General features: G+C 44.7%; 2 protein-coding genes across 3 annotated transcripts in view; both read right to left on the minus strand.

Moving 5' to 3' along the window:
• The window catches only part of ALX1 (ALX homeobox 1), a 29,239-nt gene extending 18,077 nt beyond the window's left edge, over nucleotides 1-11,162 (minus strand). Inside the window, exons 1-4 of one of the 2 annotated variants that reach the window (XM_068160940.1) lie at nucleotides 11,080-11,162; nucleotides 10,257-10,529; nucleotides 7,613-7,917; nucleotides 3,134-3,262 (exon numbers count right to left, since the gene is read on the minus strand). In XM_068160940.1, coding sequence (XP_068017041.1) covers nucleotides 3,134-3,262; nucleotides 7,613-7,917; nucleotides 10,257-10,488 — 666 coding nt within the window. In that variant the 5' untranslated portion in view covers nucleotides 10,489-10,529; nucleotides 11,080-11,162. Of the gene's footprint in view, nucleotides 1-3,133; nucleotides 3,263-7,612; nucleotides 7,918-10,256; nucleotides 10,618-11,079 lie in introns of those variants that run through there. The other variant, XM_068160939.1, reaches the window with a different exon arrangement.
• Nucleotides 11,163-17,638: 6,476 nt separating this feature from the next.
• LRRIQ1 (leucine rich repeats and IQ motif containing 1) overlaps nucleotides 17,639-20,577 on the minus strand; it is a 132,602-nt gene continuing 129,663 nt past the window's right edge. Inside the window, exons 26-28 of the mRNA XM_068160872.1 lie at nucleotides 18,563-18,737; nucleotides 18,205-18,382; nucleotides 17,639-17,694 (exon numbers count right to left, since the gene is read on the minus strand). Coding sequence (XP_068016973.1) covers nucleotides 17,639-17,694; nucleotides 18,205-18,382; nucleotides 18,563-18,737 — 409 coding nt within the window. The remainder of the gene's footprint in view (nucleotides 17,695-18,204; nucleotides 18,383-18,562; nucleotides 18,738-20,577) is intronic.

Genomic DNA, 20,577 nt, shown 5'->3' on the forward strand with positions numbered 1-20,577 from the left:
AGAGGAGGAGAGGAGAGGAGAGGAGAGGAGAGGAGAGGAGAGGAGAGGAGTGGAGAGGAGAGAGAGAAGGAGAGGAGAGGAGAGAGAGAGGAGAGGAGAGGAGAGGAGAGGAGAGGAGAGGAGAGGAGAGGAGAGGAGAGGAGAGGAGAGGAGAGGAGAGGAGAGGAGAGGAGAGGAGGAGGAGAGGAGAGGAGAGGAGAGGGAGAGGAGAGGAGAGGAGAGGAGGAGAGGAGAGGAGAGGGAGAGAGAGGAGTCATTGCTGTTTTTAATATGGAATGCTACTGTCTCAAGCCATTCTCACTGGAAATGTTGTGTGCATGATACAGACATTGCTATATCATGCAATGAATACATTGCATGAATTACTGAAGGTGGATGGTAAGAAACTATGGTTTGTGAAACTATGAAGAATTACCACCGGGTTAGCAATAATAAGAACTTTGCATTGACTGATCTGTGATAATTGCATGGACACCTGTTCATACTCTGTGACAAAAACAAAGCAGCCACCTTCCCCTCCTGAGGAGTAAAAAATATCCTCTTTTTTTTTTTTTATCATGTGTCCAAACTCTGCAAGCAAGCACTCAGCTGAACAAGCCACTGTAGAGTGGTCTCACACCTTCGTTTAGCAACATGTTCCTGTTTCATGAAGTACATACAGTGGAGTACAACACAACCTTCTTGTTCAGACTACCAGACTCAAACACAGGTAAGTCAGAAAGGCCTTCAAGAGATACTTGGACATATTGAGAGAGATCCATGAGGGGCTGTTCATCTGTGCCTTTGTGAATCTGCCTAGGAGGGCTTGAGAGTCATGAGGTGTTGGGTGATAGTTTGGACTTGATGATCTCTGAGGTCTTTTCCCAACCTGATTCTAAGATAAGGAGGGCCTGCTGTGACAGGGACAAGGGGCAATGGCTTCAAATTAGAGAAGAGCATATTTAGATTCATCCCAATCTAAATTAAGAAGAAGCTATTTACCATGAGGGTAGTGGAACGCTGGAACAGGTAGCCCAGGGAGGTAGTTGAGGCACCATCCTTGGAGATATTCAAGGGTGAGGCTCGAGAGGGCTCTGGGCAACCTGATCTAGTGGAGGATGTCCCTGATGACTGCAGGGGGAATTTGGGCTAGATGACCTTTGGGGGTCCTTCCCAACCCAGACCATTCTATGATTCTATGAGATCTATTTGCACTACCCCCACCTAGGTGGATCTCAAAGAAGTGTTGTTCCATTTACTTGAACACAGAGTGTATCATGCAGTGGTTTCTGAGGTAATGTGAGCTACTGTGAGTTCTTACATTACATTACAAAAACAAGTAGGACTTTTAAGTGCCACTAGATCTGGAATGGTTGTGCTCCATGTTCTGAACTGCTGGGACACAAAACCAGGCACCAATGAGAGCAACATGCAACCTCCTCAGAAGTAAAGCACTTTAAGATGGGTAGATGACACCCAAGGCCTTTAAGTAAAAGCTATTCACACTCAGCCAATGCAGAGCATGGCAAAATGAAGATCACACAGAATATAAGTATATTCCTAAGGCTAGCAATGGCTCTGTTATCTAATGAATCATAGAATCAGAGAATTGTTAGGGTTGGAAGGGACATCAAGGATCATCTAGTTCCAGCCCCCCCTGCCATGGACAGGGACACCTCACACTACAGCAGGTTGCTCACAGCCACATCCAGCCTGGCCTTTAAAAATCCTCCAGGGATGAGGCTTTCCACCACCTCCCTGGGCAACCTGTGCCAGTCTCTCACCACCCTCATGGGGAAAAACTTCTTCCTAACATCCAATCTGAACCTATCCAGTTCTAGTTTTGTTCCATTCCCCCAGTCCTATCACTCCCTGACACCCTAAAAAGTCCCTCCCCAGCTTTCTTGTAGGCCCCTTCAGATCCTGGATGTCACAATTAGGTCTCCTTGGAGCCTTCTCTTCTCCAGACTGAACAACCCCAACTCCCTCAGTCTGTCCTCATAGGAGAGGTGCTCCAGTCCTCTAATGATGCACTAGAAGAGCAGCAGGATACCAACAGTACCACAGAGATCCATGAGATTCTTGCTTTGTGTGCTGCTTGCTTCTTCTTCTTCCTTTTTTTTCTTTTTTTTAATGATGTGGTAAAACTAATGGGAAGCTAGAAACAATGGCTTCATAATAAAAGTATTCAGTGTACTGAAAGAAGCAAGCAGAAAAACAATAGCAGAGAGCAAGGCAAGGCAGTGAACCAAAGGAATGGAGAACACAGCCAGAAGATTACGATCTCGCATATCTAAGGCATCTTACCATATGCCTTACTATAGACTAATAAAGGACTGAAAAAGAAAATAAAAATATCACAGTGTCACAGTACATGAGAGGTTGCAAGAGACCTCCAGAAATCATTGAGCTCAACCCCCTTGCCAAAGCAGCATCACCTAGGGTAGCCCGCACAGCAATGCATCCAGGTGGTGTTGGAAAGTCTCCGGAGAAGGAGACTCCACAACCTCTCTGGGAAGCCTGTTCCAGTGCTCTGTCACCCTCACTGTAGAGAAGTTTCTCCTCATGTTGAGGTGAAAATTAAATGAACTACTACTACCACCTCTCCTGAGAGCTATCTTGTCTCTCTGCCTCTCTCTCCCAGCCATACACATTCGATTCCTATGCCTTCATGCCACCCACCATGCAAGACATATAGTTTATGCCTTATCTTACCCAAATGTGCAAGACTAGAGTGGTTCAGATAGTTGTGTCTGTGAACATAAATTTTCCAGAATGGAAATCCTGATCTTATTGCAGTCAAATTGCATCATTCCTGTCAGTCTCAATGGGTTGAAACTTCATCCGGAATTCATCTATGGACTTAATGGTTCAAATCCCCACATAATTTTATGTGCAGGGAAGACTTAGCTGCACAACCATATTGCCAGCCACTCCCAGTACATAATTTATGCAGAACTCTGCAGCTTCCAAGATTCTTAAGATACTTGTATTGTTAGACTGGGTGTCAGAACTGTTGTTCACAGTGGCAGGACTTGTTGACAAGTTTAAAGTTAAACACAGGAGAGCCTCCATGCATCCTTTATGTTCATGTGTCTAATGATGGAAGAAAAGGCAAATGCAGAACCAAAGTTTCCCTTGGTCTTTACCATACCTGAGGGTAGCTGTCAGTCCTTGGAAGAACAGATATATCATAGGTGGCAGCAAAATGGCTCTTGGCTTGCTGGATCTGACCGTAGCGTTCTCTCTTCCTCCATTTTGCTCTTCGATTCTGGAACCAAACCTATAGCAGATGACGAAATACACACCCAGGTAAACTCAATTACATATTGTGCAAAGACTTCTAGGAAGATAAATAAATAAATAAATAAGCAGCACATTTTGGACAGTAGTTTTGAAAATTTTAGTTTATAAAGACAAGGAAATTCTCCACCTGAGGACTGCAGTTTCAATCTTCTCAAGGTCAGACCCGCTTAAGTCCTTCCTGGCTGGTTGAGAGGTATACCTGGTTAATTCTATATATTGTTTTCTTTCTAGTGTCTTGTAAGAAAAGAAGCACTGACAAGCAGTGCTAATTTTGGCAGACTTCAGTTGTGTAGAGGAAAAGCAGCAGGCAGTAGCAAGTCAGATGACAAACAAACTTTCTCTTAGCTTCACATGCCCACTGACTTACTATGACTGCCTGTGATCTGCTTCCTAGAGGTACACATAATCTTTACCAAGTGCAGTAATGGAAAGGCAGGAAAAGCTGGCACCAGGACAGTAGCCTGCACTGTAGGAAAAGTTTCTAGAAGGAAGGCTACCAGGGCAAGAAAATAATGGAAAAAAATTATGAACTCCCAGTTTTAAAATGATTGTGACACTTTTCTCACATTGCTGTTAGGGGATCCCTGTTTTTGACAATAGAAAACTAAAGAATGGCACTTTATGTTTAGACTATGAGATAATTTAAACCTGAACCAATGCATTCTTGTCAGCCAAAAGTTATTTTCTTTCCACTTCAATAAACTTGGACTGCTCTGTAATATTCCGAGGGACAGATGTTATCTCAGAACCTATTATATTTGTGTTTCTTGCTGTGATTGATATCTGTCATTGTCCTGTGGTCTCCAAAATATTGTTTTTTCTTTCAAGCAGTTCAGTTTGGACTGGCTAAGACTCATCCTGATGAATTTGAGAGATTGCTAAGAAAAGCAACTTTTCCTGCAGAAAAGCAATATTATCCAGCCAAGTCTTTATTTTTCAGCTATGACACTTTCATTCCTGTACTTTTAAAGAAGTCACACTGCTAACAGAACAGACATTATTATTATTATTATTATTATTATTATTATTATTATTATTATTATTATTATGCCATTGATTAATCTTCCTGCTCAATGGTCCATGAATCCATTTGGAGATAGAGATATAGATGTACATATAGATGTATAGATAGGTAGATATATGATATATAGATATAGATAGATATAGAAATAGAGGTAGAGGTAGAGGTAGAGGGATAGAGATGAGACAGAGATAGAGACAGAGACAGAGACAGAGACAGAGACAGAGATAGAGATAGAGACAGAGATAGAGATAGAGATAGAGATAGAGATAGAGATAGAGATAGAGATAGAGATAGAGATAGAGATAGAGATAGAGATAGAGATGAGATAGAGATAGATAGAGATAGAGATGATAAAGATAAAGATAGAGTTGATAGAGATAGATATACAGAGAAAGAAAAAGAAAGAGAGAGAGAGACAGAGAGGCAAAGAGAAAGAGAGAGAGACTCTGCCTGTGATCCATTTTGAGGCTTATTTGCTGATCCCTGATGGTGGCAAGTTTAAAACAGCAATAGTTTATAATCCAGTTTTTGCCTCAATCTTTAGAGAGGCCAAGTGTCCTTTTATGATGCTTAAACAAGGAGGACATAATTTTGCCCCTTTTTGATTCCCAAGAACTCGCTGCAAATTTAGCATATGTGATCTTTTCAAAAGGCACTCAGCAATCAAAGCAACATCCTCAGCAATCAAAGCAACGCCTGTGCATATATCTGTTGAACAAATATTGTCGGGGACCTTATTGATAAATTCGCATTACTTATGATGCCTAAAGTTTGGGGAAGGGGGGGGGGGAATAAAAATAAAAGGAAAGAAAAAATACATTAAGGAAAAGTAAATTCTCCTTTCTCCACAGGAGGCATCAAGAATGCAGTAAGGGAATTTAGCCATGAGTCTCATTGGGAAAAAGACCTTGACAATCTCCTTAAAATGGGTGCCAATTACTTCACTGACATGCAGCAAGGAAGGGAACAACTTAGATAAATTAGGTTCAGGTTGGCTGTCTCTGAGTGTGTGCCAGACAGATATGAAACTGGATGTTGATGAAATGGCGGTGAAGGGGAATGCGGGTAAGGCATCCAGCTGATCGCTCTGCTAAACTAAATCAAACAATTTGCTTGAATTTATAGTGACTGCATAAAAAAAAAATATATATATATAAAAAGGCACACTTCCTTTTTTTTTTTTTGTTTGGTTTTTTTTTCTTCCTTCCTTTGACAGTCCCCCAAAATGTTTCTGTTTACACCACTTTACTAGAAACTGGCTCTTGGCAGAGATAAAGTAACCATTTGCCTCCACAAAGCAATGTAAAAATCTGCTGCTTGTTATCCTCGAGCTGCCAGATGCTTGCCCCTAATGATGTAAGGCCTTTTAAATTACTTAATCTTGTGATGGAATCCTGTTGCTACTCTGGATAAAAATGATCACCATTTCCTTTCATATTTAGCATATGGGGGGGGGGGACGGACGAGGGGGGGGAAGAAAGAAAATAATCAAAGATCAGTTATCTTTGAAGAGAGGGAAGAACATATTTAAATAAAACAGAAATAGGTATTCTGCATGTTGAAATAAACTAGAAATGGGTGTTCTGTGGAAATCTGGTGCATAGGTATCTTCTAAAAATGAGGGGGAAAATGGTAACAATTTAGTTAACATATTTTAGACCAATTTTCTCCCCCCACATTTTGACAATGGATTCTCGGTGTAGTTCTCCTTTATTCCAGAATGATGCAATTGTAAAGACAATTTTTAACATTATGCAAGCTTCTCTTCTTTTTTTTTTTCCCCAGTCCAGGCTAAATCCTAATGAATGGAACTTATGCAGGGAGAACTGTACCGGATTCAGAGGGAGAGGGATTGCGTAGAGCCCAGGGAGTTCAAAGCCGCCGAACTAAATACCATCAGCATCACTGATATCCTATCAATGTAACTGTCCCACAAGTTTGGACGCTGTTTTCTCATTACAAGGGTGAATATGCTGCCTGGTTGAACAGACATGAAAAGAACACTTCTTTCATACAATTAATTAGCTGAGTTTGTTTCTGAAAGTCATTCTGGCATAGTTTGGGTTGCACGCAGCGCGCACTGACATCTATTCCTTTCTCTGCATCTGTGAGCGTGTGTTTAATTACAAGTTGTGAAGTTGTTATCATATTCAAGTTGCTAAACGAAAAAAATATATTTAAAAAATGAAACAAATTCATCCCCAGTCTGTCAGAGGCAACAAGACTGTGATTCTCCAAATTGAAATGCTGAGCGCTGCCAGAACGGGAAGGTCTCTAAAATTAGGATAGACTCACAAAATGCAGCGCCCAGCCTTTTTGAAAGGGAAGATCTTTAAACAGAGGAAGGGCTCCATTTCCTGGATTGTTATCTTCTTTTCTCACCGTTACACATCCAAGCCCATAAATTTTGTTGATTACTGTACCAGCATATACTGAATAAATCAACTTTGCAGCAAGCGAAGATACTCAAACGCTGCACTAATTGGTCAGCAGCGTGTCCAGTTCCAACAATTAGAACACCATTCTGCATCAGTTATGCGAGCTTAAAAACACAGCAAACATATATTCCAAGCTCTGTGATTTGTTTTTTAAGCTTCATGCAACAGAGATTAGAAGACTACATGCTTGCTCTACACAGACACAAAGAAATATATGTGCATATGTGGCTGTATATATATGTGTGTCCGTATATGTATATATATGTGTGTGTGTGTGTATATGTATATAGTGTGTATATGTATATATATGTGTATATGTGTGTGTATATGTGTGTATATATGTGTGTGGATATATATGTGTGGATATATATGTGTGGAGATTCTTTGACAGGAACAAGAAATTTGTAGGATTGGGGGTGGGGGGTGGGGGGGCATTTAATTGTACTTTTCATGCTGCAACCCACAGAGAATCCTCTGCACCCAAGTTCTGCACCGTCACCAGTCTGAACTGCATGCAGCACATCTCTTTAATGGGATCTTTATATGTAACACTTGAGGTATTCACTGCCTGGATTTCTCACTATAAAACAGAACTACTAGACACCGAGGCTGATTTACTATTGATAGTGGGGTGGTTTTTCCTCATCCTTTAAACAAGCTTCTAGAACAGCAACACAGGCTATTTTAAAAAATAAATAACAAGTTATTTTAGTGCTGCAGCATAACAGCTCGTATCCATAAAGAAATAAAGCAAAAAGAGCTATTTACTCTGCTTTATGGGCTTTTGTACAATCCCCAAGAGCGTCATTTAGCAGTTCCTACAATGCACAACTTGTCATGGAAATGATGAAATTTGGTTCCTTACCTGGACTCTGGCCTCAGTGAGCTCTGTTCTCAGAGCTAGCTGTTCCCTTACGTAGACATCAGGGTAGTGAGTTTTCTGGAATACTTTCTCCAGTTCCTCCAGCTGCAAACTGGTGAAAGTTGTTCTGTGCCTCCTCTTCTTACTACTGGAGACGTTGCTGTCACACTTATCGCCAAGTTCATCCAGTTCCCCCTTCTCCTGCATCCCTTTCACGGGAGACATCCTGAGGTTGTTGCAATTGTCCATGGGCCTGCTGAGCTCTGTGTGAAGAGGCTGTCCTTCCACTTTAGTAATCCCATAGTTCACTGTACACAAGGTGGGGAAGAGAGATTACGGGTTAAAAGGGGAGGCTTAAAATTCAAGGGTTCTTCTAAAAGAGTTTCACAAGGACCAGGTTCTGTGCGGCTGCATATTTCTATACCAGGTCATTGAAGAGGAATTTATAATATTAAAAATAAGACAGAGTGGAAGTACTAAATCCCACTGAATTTTAACTGAGAGTTATATCTTAAAATCTCATCTAAAACCTTTCAGTGTAAGGAGACTGCCTGGGAGTAGCAGAATATTTTTATTCTGCTACTAAAGTAGCTAATAATCCATGAAATCAGCTTCAACGAGAGTTGCCCAGATAAGGAATCTTATCCCAAAACCAGATTTTCATATAACTGGCATAAAGCTATGGACAAATGTGCCTTTAAACTTGGAAGCAGATGTAAAAAATAACCCCCCAAACCCCCCCCACAACTGTAGTTGTCTGAAAGCACAAAACAACTGTGAATTACATAGCTGTAAACTGGCAAACCAAGAAGCAAATGAAACTGAAAATTAACTTCACTTCACAAACTCAATGGATTCCATACACCTTCCCTGAGATTTGTAAAGTGGAGTTGTTTCCAATTAGGTTTGTTATGGTTACAAAATGCAGAGAGTTTCTGCAAAACGTTAACTTATTAGAACAGATCGGTTGGTGTAGTTCGTAAAGAGGACGGCAGGAACTATTTGTCCTCAGGTAAAATCCGAGTGGCAGAGAAAAGAAAGATTCCTCTGTCGCTTCTTAATAAGAAATGTGAACATTTCCTGTGTTTTCTGTTTTCACAAATCACTGGAAAAGTCGTGCAATAAGTTACAGGATTCACAAAGATGGTTTTGCAGGTTTTTTTTCTTTCCTTTTTTTAATTCTCTCTCTCTTTTTATTTTTTCCCCTCTCTCCTCAGAAACAGGCGAAAAAAAAAAGTTTAAACGTCTATTGAAATTAAAATCTGCAAGGATGACATGTAACCTACGACAAGAAGCTTGCTTTTGGGACTTTCTCACATTCTCAGCAATTTCTTTTCTTTCAGCCCGAGCTGATTTTAACCAAATACGATGTTTAGATACTTGCCGTCAACACATACACAGATAGGAAACGACCCAACGCCCCCAAGGCACACATTAAATGGGCAATGAAAGAAAAACTTCGATGTATAAATCAATCTATTATTTTTTTCTGTGGGTCGGTTGGGCTTTTTAAGTTGCACTTGCAGAACTCTGTCGTTATTTCTTACAAACTCTCTCACATTAAAAAAAAAAAAAAAAAGGGGGGGGGGGGGGGAAGGGAAACACTTCCATATCTACATGAAGTAAAAAAGGGGGGAAAGAAAATGTAAGATACTGTTAGTCTCATTATTGCAGGTGATCTTAACCACTTTTTCCCACTCTGATAGCAATAATAATAATAATAATAATAATAATAATAATAATAATAATAATAAAAATCTCTATGGGGTTTACAACCTGTTGGAATAATAGAGAAAATTTTACATGCTCCAAAAATAAAAGATTCCACATTCTCCTTGCCGATCAGCTGAGGGGGGGGCCGGGAGGTGGGGGGGAAATTAATAAAAATGTTTAACATTGTTGTTTGAATTACTGAAGTCGTTCTCGGTTAGTATGGAGAATGAAGAATCGTGATTACACATTATTCAGTAAAGCAGAAAAAAAAACCTCAAACAAACCCCAAAACGCTACCTCGGAGCGTTATTTGAAAGAACCCATCATGCCCAAGCGACCTTCCGTTCCTCGCCGGCCGAGCGCCGTACGTGCCCGGCTGTGCCGTCGCGACCGGCACCCCGCGGCCGGACTTTCTGAGGGGTTTACAGGGTGAAAACGCCGCAGCGGGTGTGGGGGACGACAAGCGCCGGCCCCGAGCTTTGGCGACGCAGGGGGCGGCCGGGGAACGACCGGTAGCGGTCCCCGTCGGCAGCCGCCGCTGCTTCTCCTCGCTCATTTTCTTCCACGCCGGCCCTATCGGGCCCCCGGGCGCCCCCGGGCCGGGCGGGCTGTTCCTGCGTGCTCGGAGCCGCGCTTTCCGCTCACCCCCGCCGCTGCCGGGGCTAGAGCTGGCCCAGAATGGCAGGGAAAGCAGAAGCTGGAGGGGCAGCGCTAAAAGGAAAAGAATGTATCTAAGTAGGGGATCGCCCTTCCCGGTTATTATCACTGCTATAATTATTATTTATCAGTTATTGTTCCCTGCCTGGCAGCCCCTCACATGCCAGCACCCAGCTGCCTTTGGTCTCCCCAGGACAGGAGAAGCTCTGGTCCCTCCTGCGCATCTCCAGGGCGGGCAAAGCACAAGAGCGGGAATAGCCCTGGGATGGCGACTCACCGTTATTGTCCTGGCAGGGTGATGTCCTCTCCAGCCTCACATGATGCTCAGCCCTTTGCAAAGGGTTGAAGGCCTGCACGCATTTGCTGCCTGACGTTTTGCTATAAAAGGACTCATTGTCCAAAGTTTCCATAACGTGCTCCAAAGTGCCTCCTGCTCCCATGTAAAAGTCACTGTTCTTGCTCGGCTGGCTCTTCAGGGCAAACTTCTCGCTCAGAAAATCCATAATCATCTAAGGCTGCTTGAGAGCCTCTTCCCTAGACAGAGGCTGGACTGTGAACAGGCGAGGGAGGGAGAATGGGTGAGTAGATGGGAGGGAAGGAAGGAGGGAGGGGAAGACGTTTGGAGCTCAGGGAGCTGTTTTGCCTCCCAGCCTTTGATTTGTCTTGTCTTGAAAGGGGGAACCCAAAGTTGCTCTTATATCTTGAAGCTCAGCAGGGCTCCTTATGCAACCTCCCATTTCTAATGAATATGAAAATAGGCAAGCAGTGTAACTCCACCCCAGGTCCCTCAAGACCTAATCCCAACACAGGAGGGAGTTCCAGGCCCGTTTTCGACAGCCAGATTCTTTTCAGACAGACACACACACACACAGACATGAGAGAAGGGTGAAGTGAGACAGGGAGGGAAGGAAACAAGGACACATGAAAAGGGCATTTCCCCTCTGCAACCTATTCACATTTCTCCAGGGATGCTGGAAAGAGGGTAATCCCTCGCTTCCCTCTCCCCCTGCCCTCCAGCTCCCTGATAAGTGTAGAACAAGAAAATTCCAGGGGCACATACTCTCAAGAAAAAGATCTTCTTTAATCAGTTTGACTAATACCTTCATAGCTGCAGTCCTGATCTCTGAAGCTGTGAAATTAAGAACTGGTGTTCCTTCTTTATTAAACAGCTCAGAAGTCTGGTCCTAGAATTAAAGAGAGAATGAAAAAATTATAGGTGGCCGTTTGTGTAAAGGGAATGGAAAACAGGGGAACTTAGATCTAGAAATCTCTCACATCAGAAGCCCAGCCTAAGAGAGATTTTGGCTGCAATTGAGCAGACCTCCAGTCTGCCTCCGTGCATGTGTGCAAAGCGGTTAAAAAATGGGTCCTTTATTTTAAATCTCCTGAAATATTATCGCTAGCCACTTGAAAATGAAATGCAATTTCTAAGCGAAAGTATTAAAACATATTCTCAGGTAATAAAAAGAAAGCGAAATGAGCCATGCCTGCATGCATTCCTATGGATATTGGAAAAGCGGGTGGTTTTTCACCCAAAGTGTGAGCTTTGAAGTGCTGAATTCCTTGGTCATTTCACACATAGACAGGATTTAAAACACAGGCAAGGAGAGATAGGGAACTATTTGGGAAAGGCCCACGTTGTGGAAAAGAGCTGCTCCCTGCTTCCTGGTGAAAGGATCGCTCATTGGAGTAAAGCAAAACTGAGTCTTGCAATCATTTCAAAAGAGTACTTCAGCTTCGTGGGGCCGAGCTTGCCTGTTCTATTAAGGCTATTTTAGAAGTCAGTTCAGAAGGTTCTTCCCGCGTGTAGGGGCAAAAGAAATGAAGCTTTAATGAGCATTTGAAGTACACGTAGCGGCCAGCCAGGGCTGCTGAATATCCTAGAAAACTTTCCTGTGAACTCAGCCAAATGTGAAAAGAAGGCCAGTTCAGATCCAACGTATTTCCCAGCGAGCAGCTCCCCTCCTTCTTCAGCTGTTCTCTAGTTTGACGTTTTCCCAGAGAAAGCTAAGTGAGGGATACTTGCTTCAGCCACAACCGAGTAGCTCCAGCCATCACCCGACACACGCACGACCTGCCCTTCCCTGCCATCCCTCAAAGCAGCGCTGTCACCTTTGCACCTCCAGCCCGTTTTCCAGCGTTACCTGCTTCTGACATCGGCCTGGAGCTGCGGGAGGCGCGGCACCCGGGAAGGCTGCCCGGCCGGCCCCCGCTGCTTCCCAGGGCCGGCCCCGTCGGGAGAGAGGGCAAAAGTGGCGCTCGAGTGTTTTATGGGACGGGGATTCTCTTTTTTCCGCCTGTGGTGAGGGAGAAGTGGAAGTGGATCCTCTAAGCTCCCGGGAGTAAGGGAAGACGGAAGAGGAAAAGAAGAAGGGAAAGGGACGCGAGGACGAGAGGTGCCCGTGGTGCGCAGCCAAAAGGGTCAGACCGCTGCTTCACCCGAGAGAGGGGCAGCCCCCTGTCCCCTGGAGCCTCTCCAGTCCCTGGATTTTTGTTAAAGAAGCGGCACGTTTCCTCCTAGCACCTTTTGGAACAAACGCCTTCTCCAGAAGCGGGGAAATAGATCGTGTCCCAGGTCCCTGACGCCGGCATCTCCGTGTGCTGGCGTTTCGGCAGCTTGTTTATAACTATGCCTTAAAAGCACTAAATGCCTTGGGGGAGCGAAAAGAGAGAGAAGGGAAGGAAAAAAAAAAAACAAAACCAAAAAGGCCTCTCGGTGTCTTTTAAATGAAAGACACATGCAACGTTGTTGTGCAGCCTGCAATCCACTTTTATCCCAATAAATGTCCCTCTTTAAAGGCAGCTATTAAACTCCAGGGGAGCAGAGGACAAGGAGCATCTCATGTGCCCGTAAAAAAAAATAACAACAACACAAGAGCTCCCAGCCAAAGCAGGAGCAGCAGAGCTTTCTCTAGAGAGGCTTGTAGGCAGCGCGGGTGCCCGCCCGCGGGGACACGCGTGTCCTGCCGGCGGCAAGGAGCCGCCTCTGCGGCGACGGTTCTGGCTCCCCGCCGGGCGGCCCGGGGCGGCCGCGCACCCCGACAGCGCCGCGGCTCTCCTCCCGCCCTCCTTTCCCTCCCTTCCTCCCGGGAGGACCTGGCCACCCTGACCGCTGCAGCTAACCCGCTAGCCTCAGCTGAGGACCAGACTCAGGACAGGCTGCCGCGTCCCCTGTGCTCTTCCCCCCCGGCTCCCACCACTCCGCTGACAATAAAAGTCCCCTCTCGCAGCATCTTCACCCCGGCGGTGACTCCGCTCGCTTCTCGCCCTGTCTCGTTGCAAAGCGTTGTCCGACGACGTTAGCGTCGTGATTTCTATATGAGCTGAGCTTACAGTATGTGCGTATTAACGATAGAGAGCGACACAAATTACGACCGGATCTTAGAATCCATCTACCCCTCCTCCTCCGGAAAATAAATAAATAAATAAATAAATAAATAATCAGAGTGGTTACATATCACTGTTAGCTCCAGGGGCCAAATTCTGCTCTCATTTACTTCTCTGCAACCCAGCTGACTTCAAAGGCATGGAGAGATGTAACCTAGGGGAGAATTGGCGCCACGCATGGCATTCGTTCTCCTTAAAAGCTTGAAAACTGAAAGCTGACTTCAGCGAGCTAAAACCATTTAAAAGGGGTTGGACAGATCCCAGGGGAGTAGGCGGCAAAAGAGAAAAAAAAAAAAAAAAAAAAAAAAAAAAAAAAAAAAAAAAAAAAAAGAAATCCTGTGATGAGGTGAGATGGCTTTGAAAAGCATCTTTCTTCGGGGACTGGCTCCCTCCGCCAGGCAGCCCGGTTATTAAGAGCTGCGTGCAGATGTGCCGCTGTGTTTCCAGAGATGGAGTATCTCCTAAACCTTCTGTGAAAGGGTGTTATGTGTGATGGAGAGACATTTCGTGGCCAGAGGTGGTGTGAAGGAGCTCGCCCCTGCAGTGCGTAGGAACTCCTGGAGGGAAGCTTGTCCCCTGCGATAAGCCGGGCGAGCACACGGAGGGGGGATGCCCGCCTCGGCACCCGCGGGTCTCTCCTGCGGGGAAGGCGGGCTACCTTCCCCCCCCCCCCTCCGCCCTCGCATTCCTCCCCTTCCTCCCCTTCCTGAGATCACAAGTTACAGACCCAAGCGTAAGAATGAGGATCCTGCGAAAAAAATCGCAAGCGACTCGCTGTCGAAAAGTGAACGGATTTAGGAAAAGGGACGTGTGAGCCCAGTGCCGGACCCGCACGGTTCGAGACAGCCCGCCCTGGGCAGGGTGGCCGGTTCTCAGCTGATGCTGCCGCTCCCGCTCTGGTTGCCGTTTCCAGCCGAAACAGCGCTACTGCATGTCTGAGGGATCTCCTCGACAGTTCCCTTCACATACTTGTGTTTAAATAAAGTGAGAACGGCATCAGTACGCGCGAGAATATTCCTTCTAAATGCTCGGGAAATCTCATCCTCCCGTCTCCCCATCTCATTTGTAACACTAGTTTTTAATTGTGGATGTCACGACACAGAGAAGATATCTTTTAAAAAAATATATTTTAAAATCTATTTCACACGAACAGTCCTCTTCCCTCCAGAAAAGTTACGACACGAAATTTACTTAAGGAGTGAATGAGAAGAAATCAGCTCTACCTGGGACTAGGCTAAACGAATTTGGGGTGTTAGTATTCGCTTGCTCACACATAGGCACACTGCAATTATCTGGGAAAATGGAATGGGACGCTTTGAAGATGAGAGTTGGGTGTTCCCGTGGGGGAATGTCCCCCGCAGTGAGGGTCGGCTGAGGGCTGGAAGTAGGGCAGGGAGGGTAGCGACAGCCGCGAGGGGAAGGAGGGGAAGAGAACTGGTTATCTCGAAAAGCAGGTGCTCAAATGGTTCGAGATTTTCATAAGCCTTCCGTTTTAATTACCGAGCTGGTCATCTCGTGTTCAGACCCAGAGAATTTATTGCATTAGGTCGGTTGAGGAGTTAGGCTGCAGAGAGACCCTCTGACTGGCGAGCGCCCGATCTCCTTCATTTGACGCTGGGAGGGACAGATCTGACCTGTGGAAGGCGAAAGAAGGTATAAAAAGACACCCGCGACTCGCTCCACATCTCCCTCCCAGCGGAATGTGGCAATCTGCAAATTACAGATTCAAAATCGAGCTTGGCTGAGTTATAATTTTCCAGACATCCTGTTTGTGAGAAGAATCATGTGAAGTATTCTTACTGCCAGGAAAAAAAAAAAAAGGGGGGGGGGGGGGGGGGCGAGGAAAAAACCCAAACCCCAAAAGGCACTACATCTCAATGAGCACTGAAAGAAATTGAGGTTTGGAGGCTGTTAAAATACTTTTTCTTGCTTTCTTTTTAAAAGTATGTTAAGCATCACTACCCAAATGCCTCAAGGAGTGTGTGTGCTACGCGTCTCTGCAACCCAGCTGCATAAAGGTCCCGATCCGAGCCCCGTTTAACGAACTTTCTTGCTAAAGGGCAGGTTTTTTGTTCACCTAAGAAAACAAACAAAAATCGGTTCGGGTGTAGGTGGGTAGCCTTCAGATTTTACGCTCGGAAGGGAAGTGTTTAATTGACATTGTCTGGGGTGACTTTGCGGAAAAAAAAAAGAAAAAAAAAGAAAAAAAAAGAAGCCCAAAACCAATAAAAACAAAACACCAAAAAACCCAACAACAACAAAAACAAACCTGGGATCGATCTTTCCAGAGTTAAGTGAAAGAGCAGGAACAAATCGACTACTCTTCTGCTTGGTAATTGAACGTTAATTCTACGTGGGCGGAGGAGACGGCCGAGCCCCGCTTACCTCGCACAGAGAAGGTGATGTGTCGTTTCTCATTATGCCGGGCCCGAGCCCGGAGCCTTTCCCAGCCAGACTCGAGGTTCAGACGCTCCCAGACTTTGTCCACAAACAGCCAACTAACCACAGCAACTATTTCACGGTTCCAGCAGTTTGGCACTGTGACAGTACCTCAGCTGTTTGGGAGGTTTCCTGCAGGACACCTGCACAGACAAAATGAAGATTTCATGTCCCTCAAAGGCATATTCAGGAGCAAGACAAGAAACTGCTGAACGGGAAGGTTCCCTCGTCTCCCTCCGCCTATTAGGAAAGCGGTATTGCTGTCTGAGATGCACGAACCTCCACAGTTTTCGTCTTGCAACACGTAATTACTCTTCTTAGACCGTCTAACGTTTCTTTCAACATAAAATGGAACGAGATAATATTTAGTGTGTGGATTTAATCGTAGCCCCGTAGGAAATCTCAGCAGAGATGCTCTATGAAAGCATTAATCTCTTATCTTGATCTAGTTCAAATTGTAATGAATCCCACTTACATATGTGCTATAAAAACAAATCCTACGAGAATCTAATCTATGCTTTATCGGGCTGCTATTGTAGCTCTTTCTCAAGTTTAGAAAGGATTTGAAAGTTGGGCCGTGGGACTAGAGCCCCGTGCACTCTGGCACTATCGGGAGGAAGTGATCTGCTCTTATACATGCTGCTCGGATCCGACTTTTCTGCTCGGCACTTCGAATAAGAGTAGGATCCGGCTTTCCACTCGGGATCGCCGGAAAGGCAGGCACAGCCTTTCTCCGCCTGCAGCCGGAGATGGGCACGGCTGCTGCGGGAGACGTCTGTCCCACCCGTCCTTCCGAGGGGACAAACCTGCTGCCAGAACTAGCCGAGTGGCTGGATCTGCTCTGTGAAAGCCAAATCCTACCCCCGCCCGCTCCATCCCGCTTTCCAACAAATTACAGAGATACACGCAAGGCAAAAATACCCCAACAACCAAAAACAAACAAACCAAACATCGCTTTCCATATCAAAGAAATAGGCGTCTTAGGGGAAAAACTCCAAACCTGGAAAAGCTCACTACTAGGTTGTGCAGTACGCTAGAGGTGAATGTTTGCTTCTCCCTCCCCAACTCCCCGGGAATTAATTTCCAAGGAAGGGGTGCTCCCCAGAGGAGCTGATTAAGAGGTTTAAGTGTGGAAGTCTAACTAAATAAAGCTATTTGTTTTGTTTAGCCCTCTTTTTTTATTTGTTTTCTTTAATTCCCATTCACCCCCCGCCAACGACCCCTTCTCGTTCTACTGCGAATCAAACGAGCGCCTGCTGAGAGCACGGAGCACCGGCGCACCTCTGCAAACCGACAGAGAAACCCTTCTCTGCCAAGTTAGGCGCTCCTGCCTGCTGGCAGTTTGATTAATATAGGGACAATTCCGAAAATATAAGGTCTACATTACCGGAGCGACCCCGAGGCTCTGAATGTATCGAGGGGCCTGGAGAGTGTGTGAGGGGCTGCCTTGTCATTCTCAGATGAATTGATTTCTTCTAAGGCATGAAATATGGCTCGACATTCTGGTTTCTAAGCACGAAGCTAAAAGAAGGTGTGAGGACAGAGGGAGAGGGGCTAAAGAAATAGATCCCTGTTTAAGTTGCGGGCACTAACAAACGGATGCATTGAGCTGCTTTTGACAGGGACTGTTGGCTTTCAAGGATAGGTCTTTTGAAAGAACCGTTGCTTCCCCTCCTCCCCCCCCTTCAATGCGATGTGTGCTAGATCCGATTAAAAACGTGTAATTCAGAGATGCTGAAAGCCACAGAGCAATTTTATTCCGCTCTTTCAGCACCCAGCTCTGTACAATCTCAGCCTTATTTTGTCCTATATCACTTCAAACGCTAGCGAGCATTAAGGAGCATCTATCCCCAAGTCTTCTGAGTCTCTACCCTCCTTACCAGAAACGGCTAGATGAATACAGAAAAGGACTTAGTGGTTAACCGATATGCTGCTAATATTTCATCCATGGGCCCTCCTCCTCCCCTTTTAAAACTTCAGCTCTTGGAAAAACAACATATTTTAAGCTTTCCACACAAATATTGATATTGGCGAATAAAGTCATCCCCCAGCCTATGGTCAGAGACAGTCTTCTTTTTGTTTCTACCCTGGGCAATCAAAATTCATCCACTGTGTTACAAATTGCTTCGGAATATTTCACTTTGCCTGACAAACATCGTACCTGTCATATGTCACCGCGAGAGAGACCTTTTTCCCTAGCCCGTCTGTGTGACGGCTTTTTCTAGAGGCTATCAGGCAGCGATGAGCAGTGGGGAGAGGACATGATCCCAGCAGAAAAGTCACTTATTTCTGCTGCTTATTTCTGCTGCTTATTCAGCACTTATTTCGGTGCTGGGGGCACTGTGAAACGTTACCAAGCAATCCGGTAAAGAGGAGGTGGGATGAGCGTGAAGCCTTACCTCGCCCCCCTGCTCGCAGGGCAAGAGGAACCCGCGAAGAGGAAAGCGGGTCGCCCCCGCTGGGCCAGTGGGCATCACAGCCAGAGCATCCCTCCAGACCAGGGACAAGTCCTTGCACTACCCTGGTCGAGTTTAACCTGGCACACGGCCGAGCTGCAACAACCTCCCGAGACATTACCTGCAATTAGAAGCGAATTAAAACGGCATCAAGATGAAGAGCTGCATAAAACGCAGCTGTTCACGGCTGGGGTTGATGTTTTGTTTGGGCTTTTTTGTTTTCTGGGGTTTTTGTTGCTGTCGTTTTTTTTCAGGCAAGAGTCGCACCGAAATCAATGGGGCTGAACCCGCAACGAAAAACGAAGTCGTTGCTCGTAGAATGGGAAACGGTCACAGAGACACAGAGGTGGCTCCGTGCTCCTCCGGAGCGGGGCCGCAGCGCTGCCGCTCCCCGGCCCGACGCTGGCTCCAGCGGCACGAAGTCTCCTCGCTCGTCCCGTCGGTAGTTTTCACAGAAGCCGTAAATTAAGAATAAACTGCGACGGAAGATAAAAGACCACGAGAAATTACAATTTAGAGAGACTCGCCTCGCTGTGCTTTTTCCCGCGGCAAGCCTTCTTTTCTCACGTTAAGGGTATCGCCGTTTTAAAGGGAAATTGCTGCAGAACGGTGTTAAATAGAGGCACATTAGGCAAACCAGAGTCAAGCTTAAGGCTGACTTATGTTCTTGCTATGAATAACCTCTCGAACATCATACACGTGGTGATGGTGGCAGGAAAACACCCAGTTTTGACGGGACATCTCCCATCTACTGACTGGAATGTAGAAGGGAAATAAAGCCATTAGTATTTTATTTTATTTTATTTTATTTTATTTTATTTTATTTTATTTTATTTTATTTTATTTTATTTTATTTTATTTTATTTTATTTTATTTTATTTTATTTTATTTTCCTTCTCCTTTTTCGCAGAGTGGGGAAATCCAAGCATAGAGAACTGAGCTGGCTTGAACCAGAGGCATTTATCATTTGTGAGAATTTAAACTAAAATAGCTATAGCGATTTCTCAGGGGATAAGAAAGAAAGAAAGGATGAAAGGAAGAAAGGAATAAAGCAAGAAAGAAAGGAAGAAAGAAAGAGAGAAAGAGAGAGAGAGAGAAAGAAAGAGAGAAAGAGAGAAAGAGAAAGAGAGAATGAAAGAGAGAAAGAGAGAAAGAAAGAAAGAGAGAAAGAAGAGAGAAAGAAAGAAAGAAAGAGAGAAAGAGAAAGAAAGAAAGAAAGAAAGAAAGAAGAAGAAAGAGAGAAAGAGAGAAGAGAGAGAAAGAGAGAAAGAGAGAAAGAAAGAAAGAAAGAAAGAAAGAAAGAAAGAAAGAGAAAGAAAGAAAGAGAGAAAGAAAGAGGAGAAAGAAAGAGAGAAAGAAAGAGAGAAAGAAAGAAAGAAAGAAAGAAAGAAAGAAAGAAAGAAAGAAAGAAAGAAAGAAAGAAAGAAAGAAAGAAAGAAAGAAAGAAAGAAAGAAAGAAAGAAAGAAAGAAAGAAAGAAAAAGAAAAAGAAAAACACTATCTTGTACCTGTGAGTATCCGTCGTGCATGTTGGTTGTGGCTCAGCCCATCGGTGGTGCTTATCCGCGTTCAGACTTGAAGCAAAACCTCACGATAAAAGGAGTGCTACCCTCTAGTTTCTTTATCTAAGAGAAATTAGCACGGAATAAAAGAACACAGTAACTCCAAATCCCAGCTATTAACAAACATTTATTTCAGTCACATCTTAACCTGGTGAAATCACTGGCATTGGTTGTTACCAATATAAGATGCTCCTACCTGCTTACTGCTAATGAGATGGTTTTAGTCACACAGTAATTTTGCATCTACCTGGGGCTTTTGGGCTTCTTTAGTGTTTGATGAAAAAAAAACACCTGAAACATAACCAAAACCCTAACCTTATAAAAGGCAATCAATCAGCAAGGAAACTAAGAAAAGGTTGTCAGCTCCCAAACAAATCTATTATTCAAGTGAAGACAGGGAGAGGAACAAAATACCAGTCCTTGGCATCTAGGTATGTGTTAATCCAGGGTGTCACCTATGTCACCAAAATCATGGAGGAAGTCAATCTATGCTCTTGAAGAATAACCCATTTGCTCTGCAAATACCACTGTAGTTCATAATGTCATTCCTTCCAATTTCTGGTCCTTGTAAGGATGGCCAGTCTGGGGCAGTTACATGATATTTCCCACCAAAAATGTCATGGAAAACCCAGTCCCCATCCACTGGTCAGCATGGAACTTAAGGAACATCTCTTCAGTAGGGCTTTTATTGCTAACAATCCCTCAGTACAACTTTGCACCCAAAAGCTGCCTTGAGGATGGATCCACGGGCATGT

The sequence above is a fragment of the Melanerpes formicivorus genome, unplaced genomic scaffold, assembly GCF_026170545.1.
Source record: "Melanerpes formicivorus ecotype bairdi unplaced genomic scaffold, bMelFor1.0.p_v2 SCAF_54, whole genome shotgun sequence".
NCBI classification, from domain to species: domain Eukaryota; kingdom Metazoa; phylum Chordata; class Aves; order Piciformes; family Picidae; genus Melanerpes; species Melanerpes formicivorus.